The 18018-nt window shown below is 46.5% G+C and overlaps 1 protein-coding gene across 1 annotated transcript; it reads left to right on the forward strand.

Moving 5' to 3' along the window:
- The first annotated feature begins 273 nt into the window (after window positions 1–273).
- Window positions 274–14533, forward strand: GEMIN6 (gem nuclear organelle associated protein 6). Its single transcript, XM_073339977.1, has 3 exons — window positions 274–1834; window positions 6811–6956; window positions 13824–14533. Exons 2-3 carry the CDS (start codon window positions 6829–6831, stop codon window positions 14194–14196), a joined length of 501 nt encoding a protein of 166 aa, XP_073196078.1. The 5' UTR covers window positions 274–1834; window positions 6811–6828; the 3' UTR covers window positions 14197–14533.
- Window positions 14534–18018: the final 3485 nt, after the last annotated feature.

Below are 18018 nucleotides of genomic sequence, written 5' to 3' on the forward strand. Positions count from 1 at the left end.
AGAGCCCCTCTGGGGGCAGGGCCCCAGTGCAGCGGGGGGGAAGGGGGTGGTGGGGCGGGGCCTGTAGCCCCAGAGGGCGGGGCCCCAGTGCAGCGGGGGGGGAAGGGGGTGGTGGGGCGGGGCCTATAGCCCCAGGGGGCGGGGCCCTAGTGCAGCGGGGGGGAAGGGGGTGGTGGGGCGGGGCCTGTAGCCACAAGGGGCGTGGCCCTAGTGCCGCGGGGGGCGGGACCTGTAGCCCCAGGGGGCGGGGTCCTAGTGCCGCGGGTTGTGGGGCGGGGCTGGACAGGGCCCCCGGGTGAGGGGCTGCGCCTAAAGCCCTAGAGGGGCGGTTCCCTAGGGCGGGAGCGGGGGCCGGGGTCGTGGGATTTAGTGTGACTCATATAACGTTACTGGGCCTTGATAATCTTCTCCCCTCGGCCTGCTGCTGTCCACACCTCCAGGGGTAGGTCGGCTGAAGGGCATCGCTAAGGGCGGGGGGTTTTCACCCCGCTGAGCGACAGTTGTACTGTGGGATTACTCATGGCTGTAAAGTTAAGCATGTGCATCTTTTCAGGACCTTGTCTGGGAAGTGGCGGTCCTAACCATACCAAAACAGGAGTGTGCATGGGGGGGGTAAGCAGGGGTACAGCCCCCCCCCCAGTCAGGGGCACAGAACTCTGGGGCAGGGGAGAGCATCCTCCTCCGGCCTGGGGCTGCACAGCAAGGGTAGGAAATGGCAGGTCCTCCAGAGCTGTGAGAGGAGGGAGGGAGAGCTAGCTCCTCTGGGCTCCGGCCACGGGGAGCACAGACATTTTTTATTCCTGTGCACGCTGCTGGGAACTCGCATCTTATTCAGACGCACAGAAATTGAGAGAGAATAATGACTGACTTCCCATCAAAAATCAAGTACCATATTCAGTATTGCTGCTCATAATATTTGAGGTTTTCCTTAAATACCCAGCTCCTGGAGGCAGGTGATAGGGAAGAATCTCAGCTTTTTAATTAAAAAAAAAAGTGTGCGTCTAGCTCTCATAGTTACAGAGAAACATTTGTAAATGTGACCCATATGCAGAAAGCAAACAATATCATCTAGCTCTTATATAGCCCTTTTCATGAGTAGATCTCAATAAAATAGGTTATTTTTATTGAGATAACTTTAAAAACCCCCAAAACTCATGATTATTAAGCCAAACTAATGCTTTTCCTGGCCTTGACTTGTGATTTGTTAATATTCTGGGTTGGCAACACTGTCTACACCTAAAAATACTGGGTTTCCTTTAAATCTCACGGAAATTGGAAATAAAAAGCATAATGATTTAAATATATTTCATGCAGCCCACCCACCCACCCCGTTTATTGGTAATATGCGTCCAATCCATTTTGTAAAACATCCCAAATATATGCATGTTTTTGTGAGATACGGTTCTGTCGCCAAACGCTTCCAAGCTATTGAAACCGAAATTTACAGTTGAAAAAGCCCCAGGGGCCTGGAATGCGTGGAGGTTTTTAGGAAGACAGATGCTGAGCACGTTACTATTTTAGTACAAATCCCTGTAATTTATTAAATTTTCAATTGCATATGAGCTAACAGAAGCACGTGAGCTACTCCAACAACTCAACACCGGCAGCAATGAGGAAAGCGAGAGTACTCTCAGAGGATCACTGGAAAACTACAGAACAGGGTCTTCTGGGGCCAGGAAATGAGGTCTCTGAGCAAAGCGTGCTGGGCTGCACGGTTGGCCATGCGTTTCCGGGCGCGGGGATGGTGTTGCTGGAGGCGAAGGCTGCTGGCAGACAATCTATCAAACGGGAGCTTGTGAGTGTGAGCCAGCTGTTCGCTTCGGCACTGTTGCATGTAAGTCAACAAAAGCGTGGTTGTCTGGGTGGTTTCAAGGGGTTTTTAGTGCTGCAGAGTACACTGGCCTAGATCATGTTGGCTGTCTACTGCAGGAAGCGCAATTCAGTGCCAAAAAAGATTTGAGCAGGGGTCTCAGACAGTCTGCTTTTTCTGTTGGCCTGTGGTGGCGAGCAGGCTCATGGAAACAAGCTTGGTTTAAGTGAGCATGAGTGCATGAACAGAGCAGAATAGCAAGGACACTTTGCAACCAGCAGAATGTGCAGTGTAGAGACACTAAGAGGCCGGGATCCTGTAAACAATTCCACACTGGCTTAGTTTTGAATAGTCCTATTGAATATAGCGTCTGCCTAAAGTTAAAAACAAATGTCTTTGCGAGACTGAGGGCCTTAGATTGTAAACGTAGATTGTAGGGCAGGGACAATTTCTTCCTCTGTGTTTGTACAGCATCAAGTACAAATCCTGAGTGGGGCTCTGCACTCTACATGCTGGATAATGGGCATCGTTAGGAAAGGGAGAGATAGTAAGACAGAAAATATCATGTTGCCTCTATATAAATCCATGGTACGCCCACATCTTGAATACTACATGCAGAGGTGGTCACCCGTTTCAAAAAAGATGTATTGGAATTGGAAAAGGTTCAGAAAAGGCCAACAAGAATTATTAGGGGTATGGAACAGCTTCCATATGAGGAGAGATTAATAAGACTTTTCAGCTTGGAAAAGAGATGACTAATGGGGAGTATGATGGAGGTCTACAAAATCATGACTGGTGTGGAGAAAGTAAATAAGGATGTGTCATGTACTCCTCATAACACAAGAACTAGGGGTCACCAAAAGAAATTAATAGGCAGCAGGTTTAAAACAAACAAAAGGAAGTATTTCTTCACACAACACACAGTCAACCTGTGGAACTCTTTTCCAGAGGATGTTGTGAAGGCCAAAAATATAACAGGGTTCAAAAAAGAGCTAGATAAATTAATGGAGGATAGGTCCATCAATGGCTATTAGCCAGCATAGGCAGGGATGGTGTCCCTAGCCTCTGATTGCCAGAAGCTGGGAATGGGCGGCAGGGGATAGATCACTCGATAATTGCCCTGTTCTGTTCATTCCCTCTGGGGCACCTGGCATTGGCCACTGTCGGAAGACAGGATCCTGGGCTAGATGGATCTTTGGTCAGACCCAGTATGTCCGTTCTTATGTTTTAATAGAACAATGGTTCAGAAAAGCAGAGGGTGAACTGCAGGTTCCATGATCCATGCAGAGGGGTCTAGGAAGTGAAGGACTCTCCCTGCCTGCTGGTGCTTTCCTCTCCCCAAATACAGTGGACAGGAAGTGGAAGAGACTCCCAGTGCTCCCTGCCTCTGTGCAATGAAGAAATGGGCTTCTCCTGGCTCTTTTGGACTCAGCCCTGTACACTCCTCTCCCTCTTCCACCCTGCACTCAGTTCCGTGGAGGGGTCCTGGGAAAAGGAGATGCCTTCCTGCCCCAAACTGAGAAACAGAAGAAGCTGTGCTGCTGTTACTGATCAATAAGCCTTTGGGAAGGCTTGAGGGAGGAGTATGTATCTGAGCTCCCCCCATGGCAGGGCACAGGAATGATGTGATAAGAACAGACATACTGGGTCAGACCAAAGGTCCATCTAGCCCAGTATCCTGTCTTCAAACAGTGGCCAATGCCAGGTGCTTCAGAGGGAATGAACAGAACAGGTTTCAGAGTGGTAGCTGTGTTAGTCTGTATCAGCAAAAACAATGAGGAGTCCTTGTGGCACCTTAGAGACTAACACGTTTATTTGGGCATAAGCTTTCGTGGGCTAGAACCCACTTCATCGGATGCATGGTGTGAAAATAAAGGAGCTGGTATAAATACATGAAAGGATGGGGGGTTGCTTTACCGAGATTAAATCAATTAACAGCAGGATACCAAGGGAGGGAAAATAACTTTTGAAGTGGTAAGAGAGTGGCCAATTACAAGACAGTTGGCAAGAAGGTGTGAGTAACAGTAGGGAGAAATTAGTATTGGGGAAGTTAAGTTTAGGTTTTGTAATGACCCAACCATTCCCAGTCTCTATTCAGGCCTAATCTGATGGTATCTAGTTTGGAAATGAATTCCAGTTCTGCAGCTTCATGTTGGAGTCTGTTTTTGAAGTTTTTTTTTGTTGAAGAATGGCCACTTTTAGGTCTGTTATTGAGTGACCAGAGAAATTGAAGTGTTCTCCTACTGGTTTTTGAATGTTACGATTCCTGATATCAGATTTGTGTCCGTTTAGTCTTTTGCGTAGAGACTGTCCGGTTTGGCCAATGTACATGGCAGAGGGGCATTGCTATCACATGATGGCATAGATCACATTGGTAGATCTGGTGGCTGAACTTTGTGACTTTGTCCTTACCCATAACTATTTCACATTTGGGGACAATGTATACCTTCAGATCAGCGGCACTGCTATGGGTACCCGCATGGCCCCACAGTATGCCAACATTTTTATGGCTGATTTAGAACAACGCTTCCTCAGCTCTCGTCCCCTAAAGCCCCTACTCTACTTGCGCTATATTGATGACATCTTCATCATCTGGACCCATGGAAAAGAAGCCCTTGAGGAATTCCACCATGATTTCAACAATTTCCATCCCACCACCAACCTCAGCCTGGTCCAGTCCACACAAGAGATCCACTTCCTGGACACTACAGTGCTAATAAACAATGGCCACATAAACACCACCCTATACCGTAAACCTACTGACCGCTATTCCTACCTGCATGCCTCCAGCTTTCACCCTGACCACACCACACGATCCATCGTCTACAGCCAAGCTCTGCGATACAACCGCATTTGCTCCAACCCCTCAGACAGAGACAAACACCTACAAGATCTCTGTCAAGCTTTCTTACAACTACAATACCCACCTGCAGAAGTAAAGAAACAGATTGATAGAGCCAGAAGAGTTCCCAGAAGTTACCTACTACAGGACAGGCCTAACAAAGAAAATAACAGAATGCCACTAGCCGTCACCTTCAGCCCCCAACTAAAACCCCTCCAACGCATTATTAAGGATCTACAACCTATCCTAAAGGATGACCCAACACTCTCACAAGTCTTGGGAGACAGGCCAGTCCTTGCCTACAGACAGCCCCGCAACCTGAAGCAAATACTCACCAACAACCACATACCACACAACAGAACCACTAACCCAGGAACTTATCCTTGCAACAAAGCCCGTTGCCAATTGTGCCCACATATCTATTCAGGGAACACCATCACAGGGCCTAATAACATCAGCCACACTATCAGAGGCTCGTTCACCTGCACATCCACCAATGTGATCTATGCCATCATGTGCCAGCAATGCCCCTCTGCCATGTACATTGGTCAAACTGGACAGTCTCTACGTAAAAGAATAAATGGACACAAATCAGATGTCAAGAATTATAACATTCATAAACCAGTCGGAGAACACTTCAATCTCTCTGGTCACGCAATCACAGACATGAAGGTCGCTATCTTAAAACAAAAAAACTTCAAATCCAGACTCCAGCGAGAAACTGCTGAATTGGAATTCATTTGCAAATTGGATACTATTAATTTAGGCTTAAATAGAGACTGGGAGTGGCTAAGTCATTATGCAAGGTAGCCTGTTTCCTCTTGTTTTTTCCTACCCCCCCCCCCCAGATGTTCTGGTTTAACTTGGATTTAAACCTGGAGAATGGTCAGTTTAGATGAGCTATTACCAGCAGGAGAGTGAGTTTGTGTGTGTGTATGGGGGTGGGGGGGATGTGAGAAAACCTTGATCTATGCAGGAAATAGCCCGACTTGATTATGTAAAGAGTTGTCACTTTGGATGGGCTAGCACCAGCAGGAGAGTGAATTTGTGGGGGGGGGTGGAGGGTGAGAAAACCTGGATTTGTGCTGGAAATGGCCCACCTGTTGATCACTTTAGATAAGCTATTACCAGCAGGACAGTGGGGTGGGAGGAGGTATTGTTTCATGATTTCTGTGTGTATATAAAGTCTGCTGCAGTTTCCACGGTAAACATCTGATGAAGTGAGCTGTAGCTCACGAAAGCTCATGCTCAAATAAATTGGTTAGTCTCTAAGGTGCCACAAGTACTCCTTTTCTTTTTGCGAATACAGACTAACACGGCTGTTCCTCTGAAACCTGTCATTGGTAGATATGCAGGTGAACAAGCCCTTGATGGTGTGGCTGATGTAGTTTATCTCGTTAGACTGACCTCACACTTGGTAAAGCAACCCCCCATCCTTTCTTTTGTATTTACACCTACTCCTGTATTTTCACGCCATGCATCCAATGAAATGGGTTCTAGCCCATGAAAGCTTATGCCCAAATAAATTTGTTAGCCTCTAAGGTGCCACAAGGACTCCTTGTTGTTGTTTTTGCTGAACAGAACAGGTAGTCCTCAAGTCATCCATCCATGTCATCAGCTAGCACATGAGGCTGGAAGGCAAATGCACTGCCCACAGTAGTGAGAGTGACCATGCACAAAGGGTGCTCAAATGTCCACTGTAAACTGACAAATCTTTTTCTGCTCTTCTCAGTGACCGTGATGGTAAGATTTCAGAGTAGAAGCCGTGTTAGTGTGTGTATGCAAAAAGAACAGGAGTACTTGTGTTAGTCTCTAAGGTGCCACAAGTACTCCTGTTCTTTTTAGTGATGGTAAGAGTTACTTGGGCCAATAGTAGAAGGTACATAGTCATCTCAGTGGTTACATGTGCCAATAGAAGGTACACATTTTTGTGTGTTAGAAATATGTGTGTTGGTTTTTGTGTTTTTAGCTGTGTGTGCCTTTAAAAACAACAAATGAAGGAAGAAATGGAAGTGTTTTTATTTTAATGAAGAAGTCAATTTTGATGTAAGAAGTGACTAAGCTGATTAAACAGAAAAGGGAGGCAAACTCAATGCTGTGCAAAGGGTTGGAGTAGAGGCATCTGCTGTTGCTAATAACTACACTGATTGCTCTTTAGGTTCAGTGAGTGGGAAATATGAGTGAATGGCAGAGGAAAAGTCCTTTAGAGTGGCAGACTTATGTGAACAAAGAAGTAAAAGTCACAGCTGCTGAGAAACATGAATACGAAGGATGGGTCTTAACAATTGACCCAGTTTCTGCAAAGTAAGTACAGAGCTGTTATTTGCTTATAACAAAGAGAACGGTGATCTGATATGGAAAGACTGAAGCTGCTGAATCTGAAGCAAACTTGCTTGAAGCAGAAATGGCACACTGGGGCTTTGGTCCATAATTCTATGTCTGTGCTAATTAGCAGGGCCAAGAGGAAGGGGATGCTAGGAGTCATAAGGATCATTCATATGATTTCAAAGGGTTATCTAATTTGAGAGACAAATAGGTTTGGGGAACAGATGGAACCCAGGAGCTTGGTTGCTCTTGATTCATGCCAAATTTGCTGTGCATTTTAAGCACTCTTAAAACATCATCACTGCTTCTGTGTAGTGCTGTGTTTTAAATATAGTATGCATTTGGCCTTCGTCACATCCAAGAGAGAGCCAAGAGGAAGTATACAAGGGAGCTTAGCATCTTAAAAATACCAATCTATTTTCCTGTTAAATATCACCTAAAGCCCCAGTTCTATACTGTAATCCATAGGGTGAACTGATTTGCACCAATGCAGATCACAATTGGGGCTGAAGATAATTAAAAGCAAATTAAAAAAAATCAAACTTTACACTATGCTTTGTTTTTGTAATTTATTCATCTTGGACAATGGAAGTAGATAGATCAGTTTATTTTCTGTTCTCATGGGCTAGCACAAGTGATTTTAGGCTAAAAACACTGCAAGGGGATGTTTATATCCAAGCAAAGTCTTTTAGCTAAAGAGAGAATGTACCAGAGGGGAGAGGATGCATAAATTCAACATAAGGGCTTTGCATTATTATTTAGTTGGGAATTGAAAGTCGTCTACTCTGTGTCTTTATGGTTCCTAGCAAAATGGGGCCCCATTTTTTGTTGGCCCTTAGGCATAAGTGTAATAAATGTGATTTAATAATAATTAGGGCTGTCAAGGGATTAAAAAAATTAATCTCAATTAAATTAATTGTGATTAATTGTGCAATTAAACAGTAATAGAATACCATTTATTTAAATATTTTTTGATGCATTCTATATTTTCAAATATATTGATTTCAGTTACAACACAGAATACAAAGTGTACAGTGCTCACTTTATATTTTTGATTACAAGTATTTCCACTGTAAAAAAAACCCCAAAAGAAATAGTATTTTTCAATTCACCCAATACCAGTACTGTAGTGCAATCTCTTTATTATGAAAGTTGAACTTGCAAATGTAGAATTATGTACTAAAAAACAAAACCATGTAAAATGTTAGAGCCTGCAAGTCCACTCAGTCCTACTTGCTCAGACAAACAAGTTTGTTTACATTTGCAGGAGATAATGTTGCCTGCTTCTTGTTTACCATGTCACCTGAAAGTGAGAACAGGCGTTTTCATGGCACTGTTGTAGCCGGCGTTGCAAGATATTTACGTGCCAGATGCGCTAAAGATTCATATGCCTTTCATGCTTTAACCACCATTCCAGGGGACATGCATCCATGCTGATGACGGGTTCTGCTCAGTAACAATCCAAAGCAGTGTGGACCGACACATGTTCATTTTCATTATCTGAGTCGGATGCCACCAGTAGAAGGTTAATTTTCTCTTTTGGTGGTTTGGGTTCTGTAGTTTCTGCATCAGAGTGTTGCTCTTTTAAGACTTCTGAAAGCATGCTCCACACCTCGTCCCTCTCAGATTTTGGAAGGCACTTCAGATTCTTAAACCTTGGGTCGAGTGGTGTAGCTATCTTTAGAAATCTCACATTGGTATCTTGTTTGCATTTTGTGAAATCTGCAGTGAAAGTGTTCTTAAAATGAATAACATGTGCTGGGTCATCATCGCAGACTGCAGGTAAAATAGAGCAGGAGACATACAGTTCTCCCTCAAGGAGTTCAGTCACAAATTTAATTAACACCTTTTTTTTTTTTTTTTTTTTTTTTTTTAACAAGCATCATCAGCATGGAAGCATGTCCTCTGGAATGGTGGCTGAAGCATGAAGGGGCATACAAATATTTAGCATATCTGGCACGTAAATACCTCACAATGCCGGCTACAAAAGTGCCATGCAAATACCTGTTTACACTTTCTGGTGACATTGTAAATAAGAAGCAGGCAGCATTATCTCCTGTAAGTGTAAACAAACTTGTTTGTCTTTGCGATTGGCTCTACAAGAAGTAGGTCTGAGTGGACTTGTAGGCTCTGAAATTTTACATTGTTTTGTTTTTGAGTACAGTTATGTAACAACAAAAAAATCTACATTTGTAAGTTGCACTCTCACGATAAAGAGATTGCACTACCATACTTGTATGAGGTGAATTGAAAAATACTATTTCTTTTATCATTTTTACAGTGCAAATATTTGTAATCAAAAATAATATACACTTTGATTTCAATTACAACACAGAATACAATATATGAAAATGTAGAAAAAATTTAAAATATTTAATTTCAATCGGCATTCTATTGTTTAACAGTGTGATTAAAACTGCAATTTTTTTTTTAGTTAATTGCATGAGTTAACTGCGATTAATCGAAAGCGTCTATTATTAGGGCTAATGTACATCTCCTAGGTTGTGTTCTTGGAGATAAGTTAGTCTGTGCTTGGAGACTAATCAGAGCAGACTCTTCATTTAGTCCTGTTATGATCTTCTTGGGTACCTTAGTATTCAGAAGTTTGAAGAGCTTGCTCCATCATATATCTAAAGGAGTCACCGCAGTGTGCCTGAGAATTGTCCCTTACAGAGATTTGTAAGGCTGCTAAATGGAGTTCTGTTCTTCTGAAAACATAAAGCACTACAAGTGATTAGGACCTTTCCATCTTGGAGTAGCTTTGCACATGAGAACAAACATTCTTCCCTGTATCTTAGCTCTGCTTTATGCTGAACTAGAGTGTGAGGTGCAAGGCTCTGAGAATGCATTGAGAAGGAATCGGGGCAGGGAGGGGGAATATCTGGCAGGAACATTTTGAGAAAGTACAGTGAGCAGCACTTTAGCTTTTGCGGTCTAGTAAGTTAGGGGTCTGAACGTCCAGTTTGAAACACTGAGTGTGCCTGGTGCTACAGGCTGAACTCGAGGCTGGGCTGGCATAGCCCTTGCTTCTCAGTGTAGATAAGTAGAGTTCCATGCATTTAGCTTTGAATTTGTTCAGACAAGAATGAACGATGGAGGCTGTCTACTCTGTATGAGACATCGGAGCCTGCGATGTGTTGTGGAAGAGTAGAGGGCTGCTGCTTCACTGCCTTCCACTCACCAGTTCTTTGTGTTTCCTGTGCCACTGGTGACTGTCCTCCCCCTCAAGGTGGCTGCAGTGCTGTGGTCTTGTATCTGTATCATTTGTAAAGCAGTTTGGTACGAAAGGGGCTGTGAAAACTTAGACTAGCCCAGGCTAGTTGGCTAACTGGGCCAGGCTAAATCAGGCATCTTCTTTAGTGGGGCATCTCCCAGGAAACTAACATAGTCAAATAACAGTGAATGGTAATGATTATAGCTTAATTGTAACAGTGCTAACACAGAGTTCTCCTGACAGGTGGCTGGCAAAGAGGAAAAATAGCTTCTGCCCTTTTCCCCTGAGGTAGGAAAAAAACCTCCATTATTGCCTCCCTTCTCCACAAAACTTATTTAGTCTTAGAAATATCAAGTATTTTCTTCACTGCATTTGTTTTGGGACTCTTTAGAAGATCAGAGCTGGGAAGGCAGCACTCTGAGCCACGAACTGACTGGCCCGGGGCTACAGTTACAAAGATTTCCCCCCCAGCTGTTGGCCAGATTTGAGTTGAATAGATATTTAAAACTTGTTTTTTAACGAGCAAGACCTAGATGCACAAAGGTACGTAGGTGCCTATATCTGCGGTTTAGGTGCCTAAATCCCAGTTTTGGCTCCAATGCATTCCGCAAAACTCCCACCGAACTCCATAGGCACCTAAATTTGGTGCCTAAGTTTTCAGGGTAGAAGTTGGCAAGGCATCTATGTTTCTGCTGCTGGGCAGGTGCACTGTAGCCTCCCTCTAGGTGCCCAGATGCCTAAGCCCCAGAGCTGTTCACAAACTGGGAGAAGATAAGTGGCCAAACACTTACGTCGTGGGTGGGGCCCACTCTGGTAGGTGTGGTCCGGGCCTGCCTGTCAGGTCAGGTCTAACTCGCAATTTGGCTGGAGGAGGATATGGTGGTAGTTAGTGCCTGACCCGTAACTTTTAGTCCAGTGTTTCGAGCACCCACCTGGGATGTGTGAGACCCAGGTTCAATTTGCCCCTCTACCAGAGGGGAGAGAGGATTTCAACAGGGGGCTCCCACCACTAAATGCTCTAACCACTGAACTGCAGGATAGGCTGATGGGGTCCCCTCAGTCTCTCCCATTGAAGCCGTTCCACTCTGGGTGCCCTAAGCACTGAACTACAGAGTCATTCCCTCTCTGTCGCCCAGTGACTATTTATGTATCTCTCCACAGTGGAAAGTCGCTGGGCCGGAGAGAGAGAATGACTCTGTAGCCCAGTGCTTAGGGCACCTACTTGAGAGGTGGGAGATGCAGGGTCCAGCCCCTCTGCTCCAATCACTCTGTCATTAGTTATCCAGAGTGGAACTGCTTCAACAGGAGAGACATGGGTCTAGTCTATACTACAGACTGATAATGGTATAACTGTTGCTCAGTGGTGTGAAAAATCCACCCCCCTGGGTGACTGGAGTTACACTGACCCAGACCCCGGTGTAGTCAGCGCTCTGATAACAGGGGAGCTTCTCCTGTCACCAGAGCTGCCACCTCTCGGGGAGGTGGATTGGCTACGCTGGCAGGAGAGCCCTCTCCCGTCAGCCTAGAGCGTCTTCATCGAAGTGCTGCAGCGGCACAGCTCCATCAGTGCTGCTGCGTGATGCAGGGTTTTAAGCGTAGACCGGCCCACGTCAGACTATCCCATTGCCCAGTGCTTTGAGCACACTCCTGCGAGCCCCCTGTTAAAATCCTTTCTCCCTCTCTGTGCCGGAGGGGGAGAAGAGCTGAACCTGGGGTTCCCACATCGCAGGTTAGTGGCCTGCCCCCGGGTCTAAAAGTTGCAAGGTGGGCGGCAGCAGCTGCACGTCCTCCTCCTCTGGCTGTTTTGCTTGGAGTGAGGCAGGCACCGGACTCCTCCCGCGGGAAGTGGCTCGGGCGCCTCAGCTGCCTGGCCGCGGAGGTGGATTCCTATCTGTGGATTGCTCAGCAGAGACTTCGGTCATGTCTGTGCTGTGGTGGCATGACTGCAGTGCTGCTGCGCCATAGCACAGACGCGGCTCCGTCCGTGTCGTCAGTCCCCCTCTCTGAGAGGCAGTAGCGAGGTCGACAGGTGTAGGCCAGGCCTCCGGCACCTCTTCCCGAGAGAGGAACAGGGCCTAGCACACACCTCTCTGGTCAGCATCTCCCCTTGGCTAGCTTAGGTGGGGAGCTGCCTAGCATGCTGGCTTTTGTGGCTCCCATTCTGAGTCACCTCTCTCTCCCCATTGATTGTATAGGGAGCCTAGGTGTCTGACTCAGGCTTTGTGGATTGCAGCGTTGTTTACATGACGTTTTTTTCCCCTTAGGCGCCTAAAAGATATATCTGATGCTCAGCATTGCAACGCCTCGGGCTACATCTCCACTACAGTTTATGTCAGCGTAACTTCTGTCGCTCAAGGGGATGAATAAATCGCCTCTCTGAGCACCAGAAGTTACCGCACCAGTGTGGACAGCGCTATGTCAGTGAGAGAGCTTCTCCCGCCAACACAGCTACTGCCTCTTGCAGGGGCTGTAGTAGTTAAGGCAATGGGAGAACTCTCTCCTCTCGGCTTAGAGCAGCTACATTAGAGAGCTTACAGCAGGGCGCCTGCATCCGTGCTGCTGTAAACTCTCTACTGTAGCCGTGCCCTCAATCACTTTGTGGTTCCCACCCTAAATTCCTTCCCATTGCAATCACTCAAGCCATATCTACACTGCACTTTGTCATTAAAACTTTTGTTGCTCAGGGGTGTGCGTGCAAAAAACATTCCCCCTGGACGACAAAAGTTTTAACGACGAAATGTGCCTGTGTGGACAGCGTTTTATTGGTGGGAGCCGCTCTCCCACTGACAAAGCTACTGCCCTTCATTCAGGGTGGTTTTATTTTGTCGCCAGGAGAGCGCTCCCCCAGCGACAAAAAGTAGCTACGCTGCGCACCTTACAACAGCACGCCGTTGTAAGGTGCACAGTGTAGACATAGCTTCAGGCTTTACCTCTACTGTCCACAGTGATTGTCCTCTCCCTGCACTGCCAGTCACCTTGGGAGTCCTCCAGAGGAAATGAAATCTGATTTTTCCAATGTACAAACAAACAGCCCTCCTCTCCCATTCTTTTTCCCCCCCACGAAAAAAACATTCTGGCACCTTTTATATAATAAACAAGCAAAAAAAGCAGAATCTCTCCTCTGCCAGCACCTTAATGGTGATGAATTTATCTCCTGTATTTACATGGTAATTAAGGTGTGGAATTCTATGTTCTGCCCTTCAATGCGCAAGATGTTAAATAGACTAGGGTATAATATTCCTGGGCACTCAGGAACCCTGTGTCAAGTTTGCACTTGCAGCCTGACTCTGGAATACTTGATTTCCCAGCCCTAGCTTTGCTGTATGGATTTTTTTGTTTTGTTTTGCATGGAATATTCTGCTATACAGTATGTAGTGTGTGTATATGTATGTATATACATATATATAGCCAAGATTTTCCAAAAACAGGTGTCTGAAATTTGCCTGATTATGTGGCATGATTTTTAAAGTGACTTCTAATGAGAACTCCTGAGTTCTCATATTTTGGAAATCTCGCTATGTATTTACTAACGTAATTCTAAGCACCCATTTTTGAGCAACACGGCCTAGATTTCTCACTGTCTTTTTCTGCTTAATGACTTACCATTCAATATATGTCCTCTTTCCCGGCAGTGTTGTCCTAGTGAAGCTCACGGAGGATGGAAAAGTATGTGTCTCAGTCATCTTGGGTCACGCTGTACAGGAAGTTGAAATAGTGAATGAAGGGGATGATGAAACGAAGGAGCGGCTTGCTCACCTATTCATGCCAGAAGAGAGCAGAGCTTATGGCCACGAAGAACTGGAGAAGAGGAAGAGCAGCCTGAAGACTTGGCTGGAGACCAATCACATCCCTGTAACAGAACAAGGCGAGTCACAAAGAACACTGTGTGTGGCAGGTGTATTAACTATCGACCCGCCATATGGGCCAGAAGACTGTAGCAGCTCCAATGAAATTATTCTATCTAGAGTGCAGAGCTTGATACAAGGCCACCTTGCACCGCAGTAGTAATGGACAAGTTGACAAACGCTTCTCATCTAAAACTCTTCTATTTCAAACAGGAGGAGGTGCTCTTTTCTCCTTAGATTAAGAATTGTTCTATGCTATTGGTTGACTTGATTTTCACTGACTGATGTGAGGGTGAGCAGTACTGTTGTGCATTAGCCACTCTGGCTGATTCTGTATGTGAAGGAACAGATGGTGGAACAGTCTTATAACTGAAAGCAGGAAGCATTTGTACTACCTAATATTTTGTATAAAAAAAGTTATTTGGTATGAATGACATTTTATTCTATGGAATCCTAATTCTTTATCTAACACTGTCTCATATGAAAGATGGAGTTGATGAATCTTGTCTTCCTGGCTGTGTCCCTCCTCTGTGTCTGCCTTTAATTGCCTCTCCTCCTACCTGTGGATGATATAAAGATTGGTGGTGTGGTAAATACTGAGGAGGACAGGACAGTAATAGGGCACAATCTAGATTGCTTGGAAAGCTGGTCCCATTCAAACAAAAAGTATTTTAATACAGCCACATGCAAAATTATTCATTTAGGGACATGGAATGCAGGCCCTCCCTACAGAAAGCAGCGCCTCTGAAAAAGATTTAGGGGTCATTGTGCAAAAGCAACCCGAGCTCCAAGGGCAATTGTGTGGCAAAGAGGGCTAATGTGATCCTCGGATGTATAAATAGGGGAGAAGTGAGTAGAAGGAGGGAGATGATTGTACCTCTGTATGTGGCATGGATGAGACCGATATTGGAGTACTACATCCAGTTCTGGGGTCCACATTTTAAAAAACAGTTGAAAAATTGGAGAGGATGCAGAAAAGAGCCACAAAACGTTATTTGGGGCTGGAGAAAATGCTGTAGAGAGACGGACTTAAACTAAACAGATTGAGCTCTTTATCAAAAGAAGGTTGAGGTTATGTCTTTCATTGGGGAGTTAGCCCAGGCTCTTATCCGACCCGCCTCCCAGTCACACATTCACAACCCTCTCAGCTGAGCTAAGTGGTGCTTTCCATCTGGGCTAGCTGGCCTGGTTGGGGGTTTAGGCTGGAGCTCAGCTTTCATTTGGGCTGGAAATTTGCCCACTTTGCAGTAAGGACACAGGCTAAGTCATTTGAGTGCTGACAGTCTTCCAGTGCTTTACCACAATTCCACCGATTTGCCCAGGACAGACAAGTTCTCCCACAATTCACTCGGAACAAATCAGTGCCACAGCTTACTGCAGAATAAAAAGCCATGGGAAGTCCTACTGATGCAGGTGCATGAGTGCAGAACCAGTGAGGACATGGTAACTTGGGTAGGGCTGAGTTGTGAGACTGTACCTGGGGTAGGCTGACCTAGGGGCCAATCTCTGAGTCAATTGCGTAGTGTGTGAGAGGCAACTTGATTACAGTGTATAAGTATCTTTACAGGAAGAAAATATCAGATACTAAAGGGATTTAATCTAGCAGAGAAAGGCATAACAAGAACAAATGGCTGGAAGTTGAAGCTACACAAATTTCCTAACCTAATTTCCTTCTTTGATAGTGTTACTACGGCCCTCCATCCACTAAGCCACCAACCCTGTCAAAAATTAGGGTGGTTCGGCATGATTTGTTCTTGACAGGGTCAGATAAAAAGCTTGTCTCTCTCACCAAGAGAAGTTGATCCAGTAAAAAAGATTACCTCATCAGCTGGTGTGTCTCAGCAAGGATACTGACATTTAAACTTTCATAGGCTTCAGAGCTATTTCAATCCCTTATCCAGGGTTTGAGCCAAAATCCTTTAAAATCATTGGAATCCATTGATTTCAATTGGCTTTGAATCAGACTCCCATTAAAATAAATAGGGCATTTCACATTCCTTTCACTGCAATTGTTTGTGTATCTGACTCTGACATCAGTTTACTGATTCATTTTGAAGATTAATTTAAAATAATCACTTAAATTCTATATTAAATGAAAAACCAGAAAGGAATACAGTATTAATTAGGCTTTCATTACTCTTTCTTGTACCTTTTAAAATATGTAATCTACATAATTCTAGATCAGTTCCTAATTACTCTTCTTCAGTACAATCACAGCTGAGAAGGTTCATCTGTGACAAGCCTTTTTTTTTTTATGGGTGTTATGTCCAGGAGCAGAAATATCTTTTACTTATTTTCAGTCCTAAAATTATTTTTTTTAAGTTAGATGAAACGCCCTTGGCTTGTTTAGAGCTATGGCACATGAAATAACAGGGGTGCTTTTCACCATGGAAAACCCTGACGCAGTAGACATTTACACGCTTCACTCAGCACAGGTGACTGCAGTAAATTCTACAGGACTCTGAAGTGTCCTGTCTCAAGCCATGCAACAGGATGCCCATCATTTCTTCAAACAAGTCAAAGACAGAAGTTCTCATTTAGGACTAAAGCCCCTGTTCTGCTGTTGGATCTGCATTACCCACCGGACTTGCTCACCCCGACCCAACTACAGGAGCAGAGTCTCGGGCCGGGCAAACGTGAACTAGCAGAAAGAAGCTGTTAACCCAGTAGGTGTGAACCGAGTACAGAACATGGCTGAAAAAATGTCTCCGCTCCCTACCCGGGAAATATTTAGGCACTTGCATAACTTTAAATGGGTCCTGCTGACGGCCCCCCCCCCAGCTCTACTGGAGTCTATCCCTTGCTCCCCCATGCCCCAATGGAGCTCTACGGGGGGCCAGCCCCCTATCCCAGGAGAGGGGGCCTAGCCTCCTGAGCTCTACTACAGCCCAGCCTCTGCCTCACCCTCCATAGCTTTACTGGGGTTCAGTCCCCCCGTACCCTAGGGGAGCTCTAATAGGGCCCTAGCCCCCTGCATGGCTCTATTGGGGCCCAGCCCCACATAGCCCTACTGGGGCTCAGGCCCCCCACATGCCCCAGAGGAGCTCTAATGGGGCCCAGGCCCTAGCTCCCCACATGCCCCAGGGGAGCTATAATGGGGCCCAGGCCCCTAGCTCCCCCATAGCTCTATGGGGGTTCAGTCCCCCCATACCCCAGGGAAGCACTAATAGGGCCCTAGCCCCTCCCATGGCTCTAGTGGGGCCTAGGCCCCCCACATGCTCCAGGGGAGCACTCATGGGGGGAGGGATAGCTCAGTGGTTTGAGCATTGGCCCGCTAAACCCAGGGTTGTGAGTTCAATCCCTGAGGGGGCCATTTAGGGATCGGGGGCAAAAATTGGGGATTGGTCCTGCTTTGAGCAGGGGGTTGGACTAGATGACCTCCTGAAGTCCCTTCCAGCCCTGATATTCTATTCTAATGGGGCCCAGCCCCCTAGCCCCCCCATACCCCAGGGGAGCGCTAATGGGGCCCAGCCCCCCCATGGCTCTAGGGGGCCCAGCCCCCACATGCCCCAGGGGAGCGCTAACGGGGCCCGGGGCCCAGCCCCCTAGCCCCCCCATGGCTCTAGTGTAGCCCCCCCATACCCCAGGGGAGCGCTAATGGGGCCCAGCCCCCCCATGGCTCTAGGGGGCCCAGCCCCCACATGCCCCAGGGGAGCGCTAACGGGGCCCGGGGCCCAGCCCCCTAGCCCCCCCATGGCTCTAGTGTAGCCCCCCCATGCCCCAGGGGAGCGCTAATGGGGCCCAGCCCCCACATGCCCCAGGGGAGCGCTAACGGGGCCCGGGGCCCAGCCCCCCCATGGCTCTAGTGTAGCCCCCCCCATACCCCAGGGGAGCGCTAATGGGGCCCAGCCCCCCCATGGCTCTAGGGGGCCCAGCCCCCACATGCCCCAGGGGAGCGCTAACGGGGCCCGGGGCCCAGCCCCCTAGCCCCCCCATGGCTCTAGTGTAGCCCCCCCATACCCCAGGGGAGCGCTAATGGGGC

The sequence above is a fragment of the Lepidochelys kempii genome, chromosome 3 (assembly GCF_965140265.1).
Source record: "Lepidochelys kempii isolate rLepKem1 chromosome 3, rLepKem1.hap2, whole genome shotgun sequence".
Classification (NCBI taxonomy): domain Eukaryota; kingdom Metazoa; phylum Chordata; order Testudines; family Cheloniidae; genus Lepidochelys; species Lepidochelys kempii.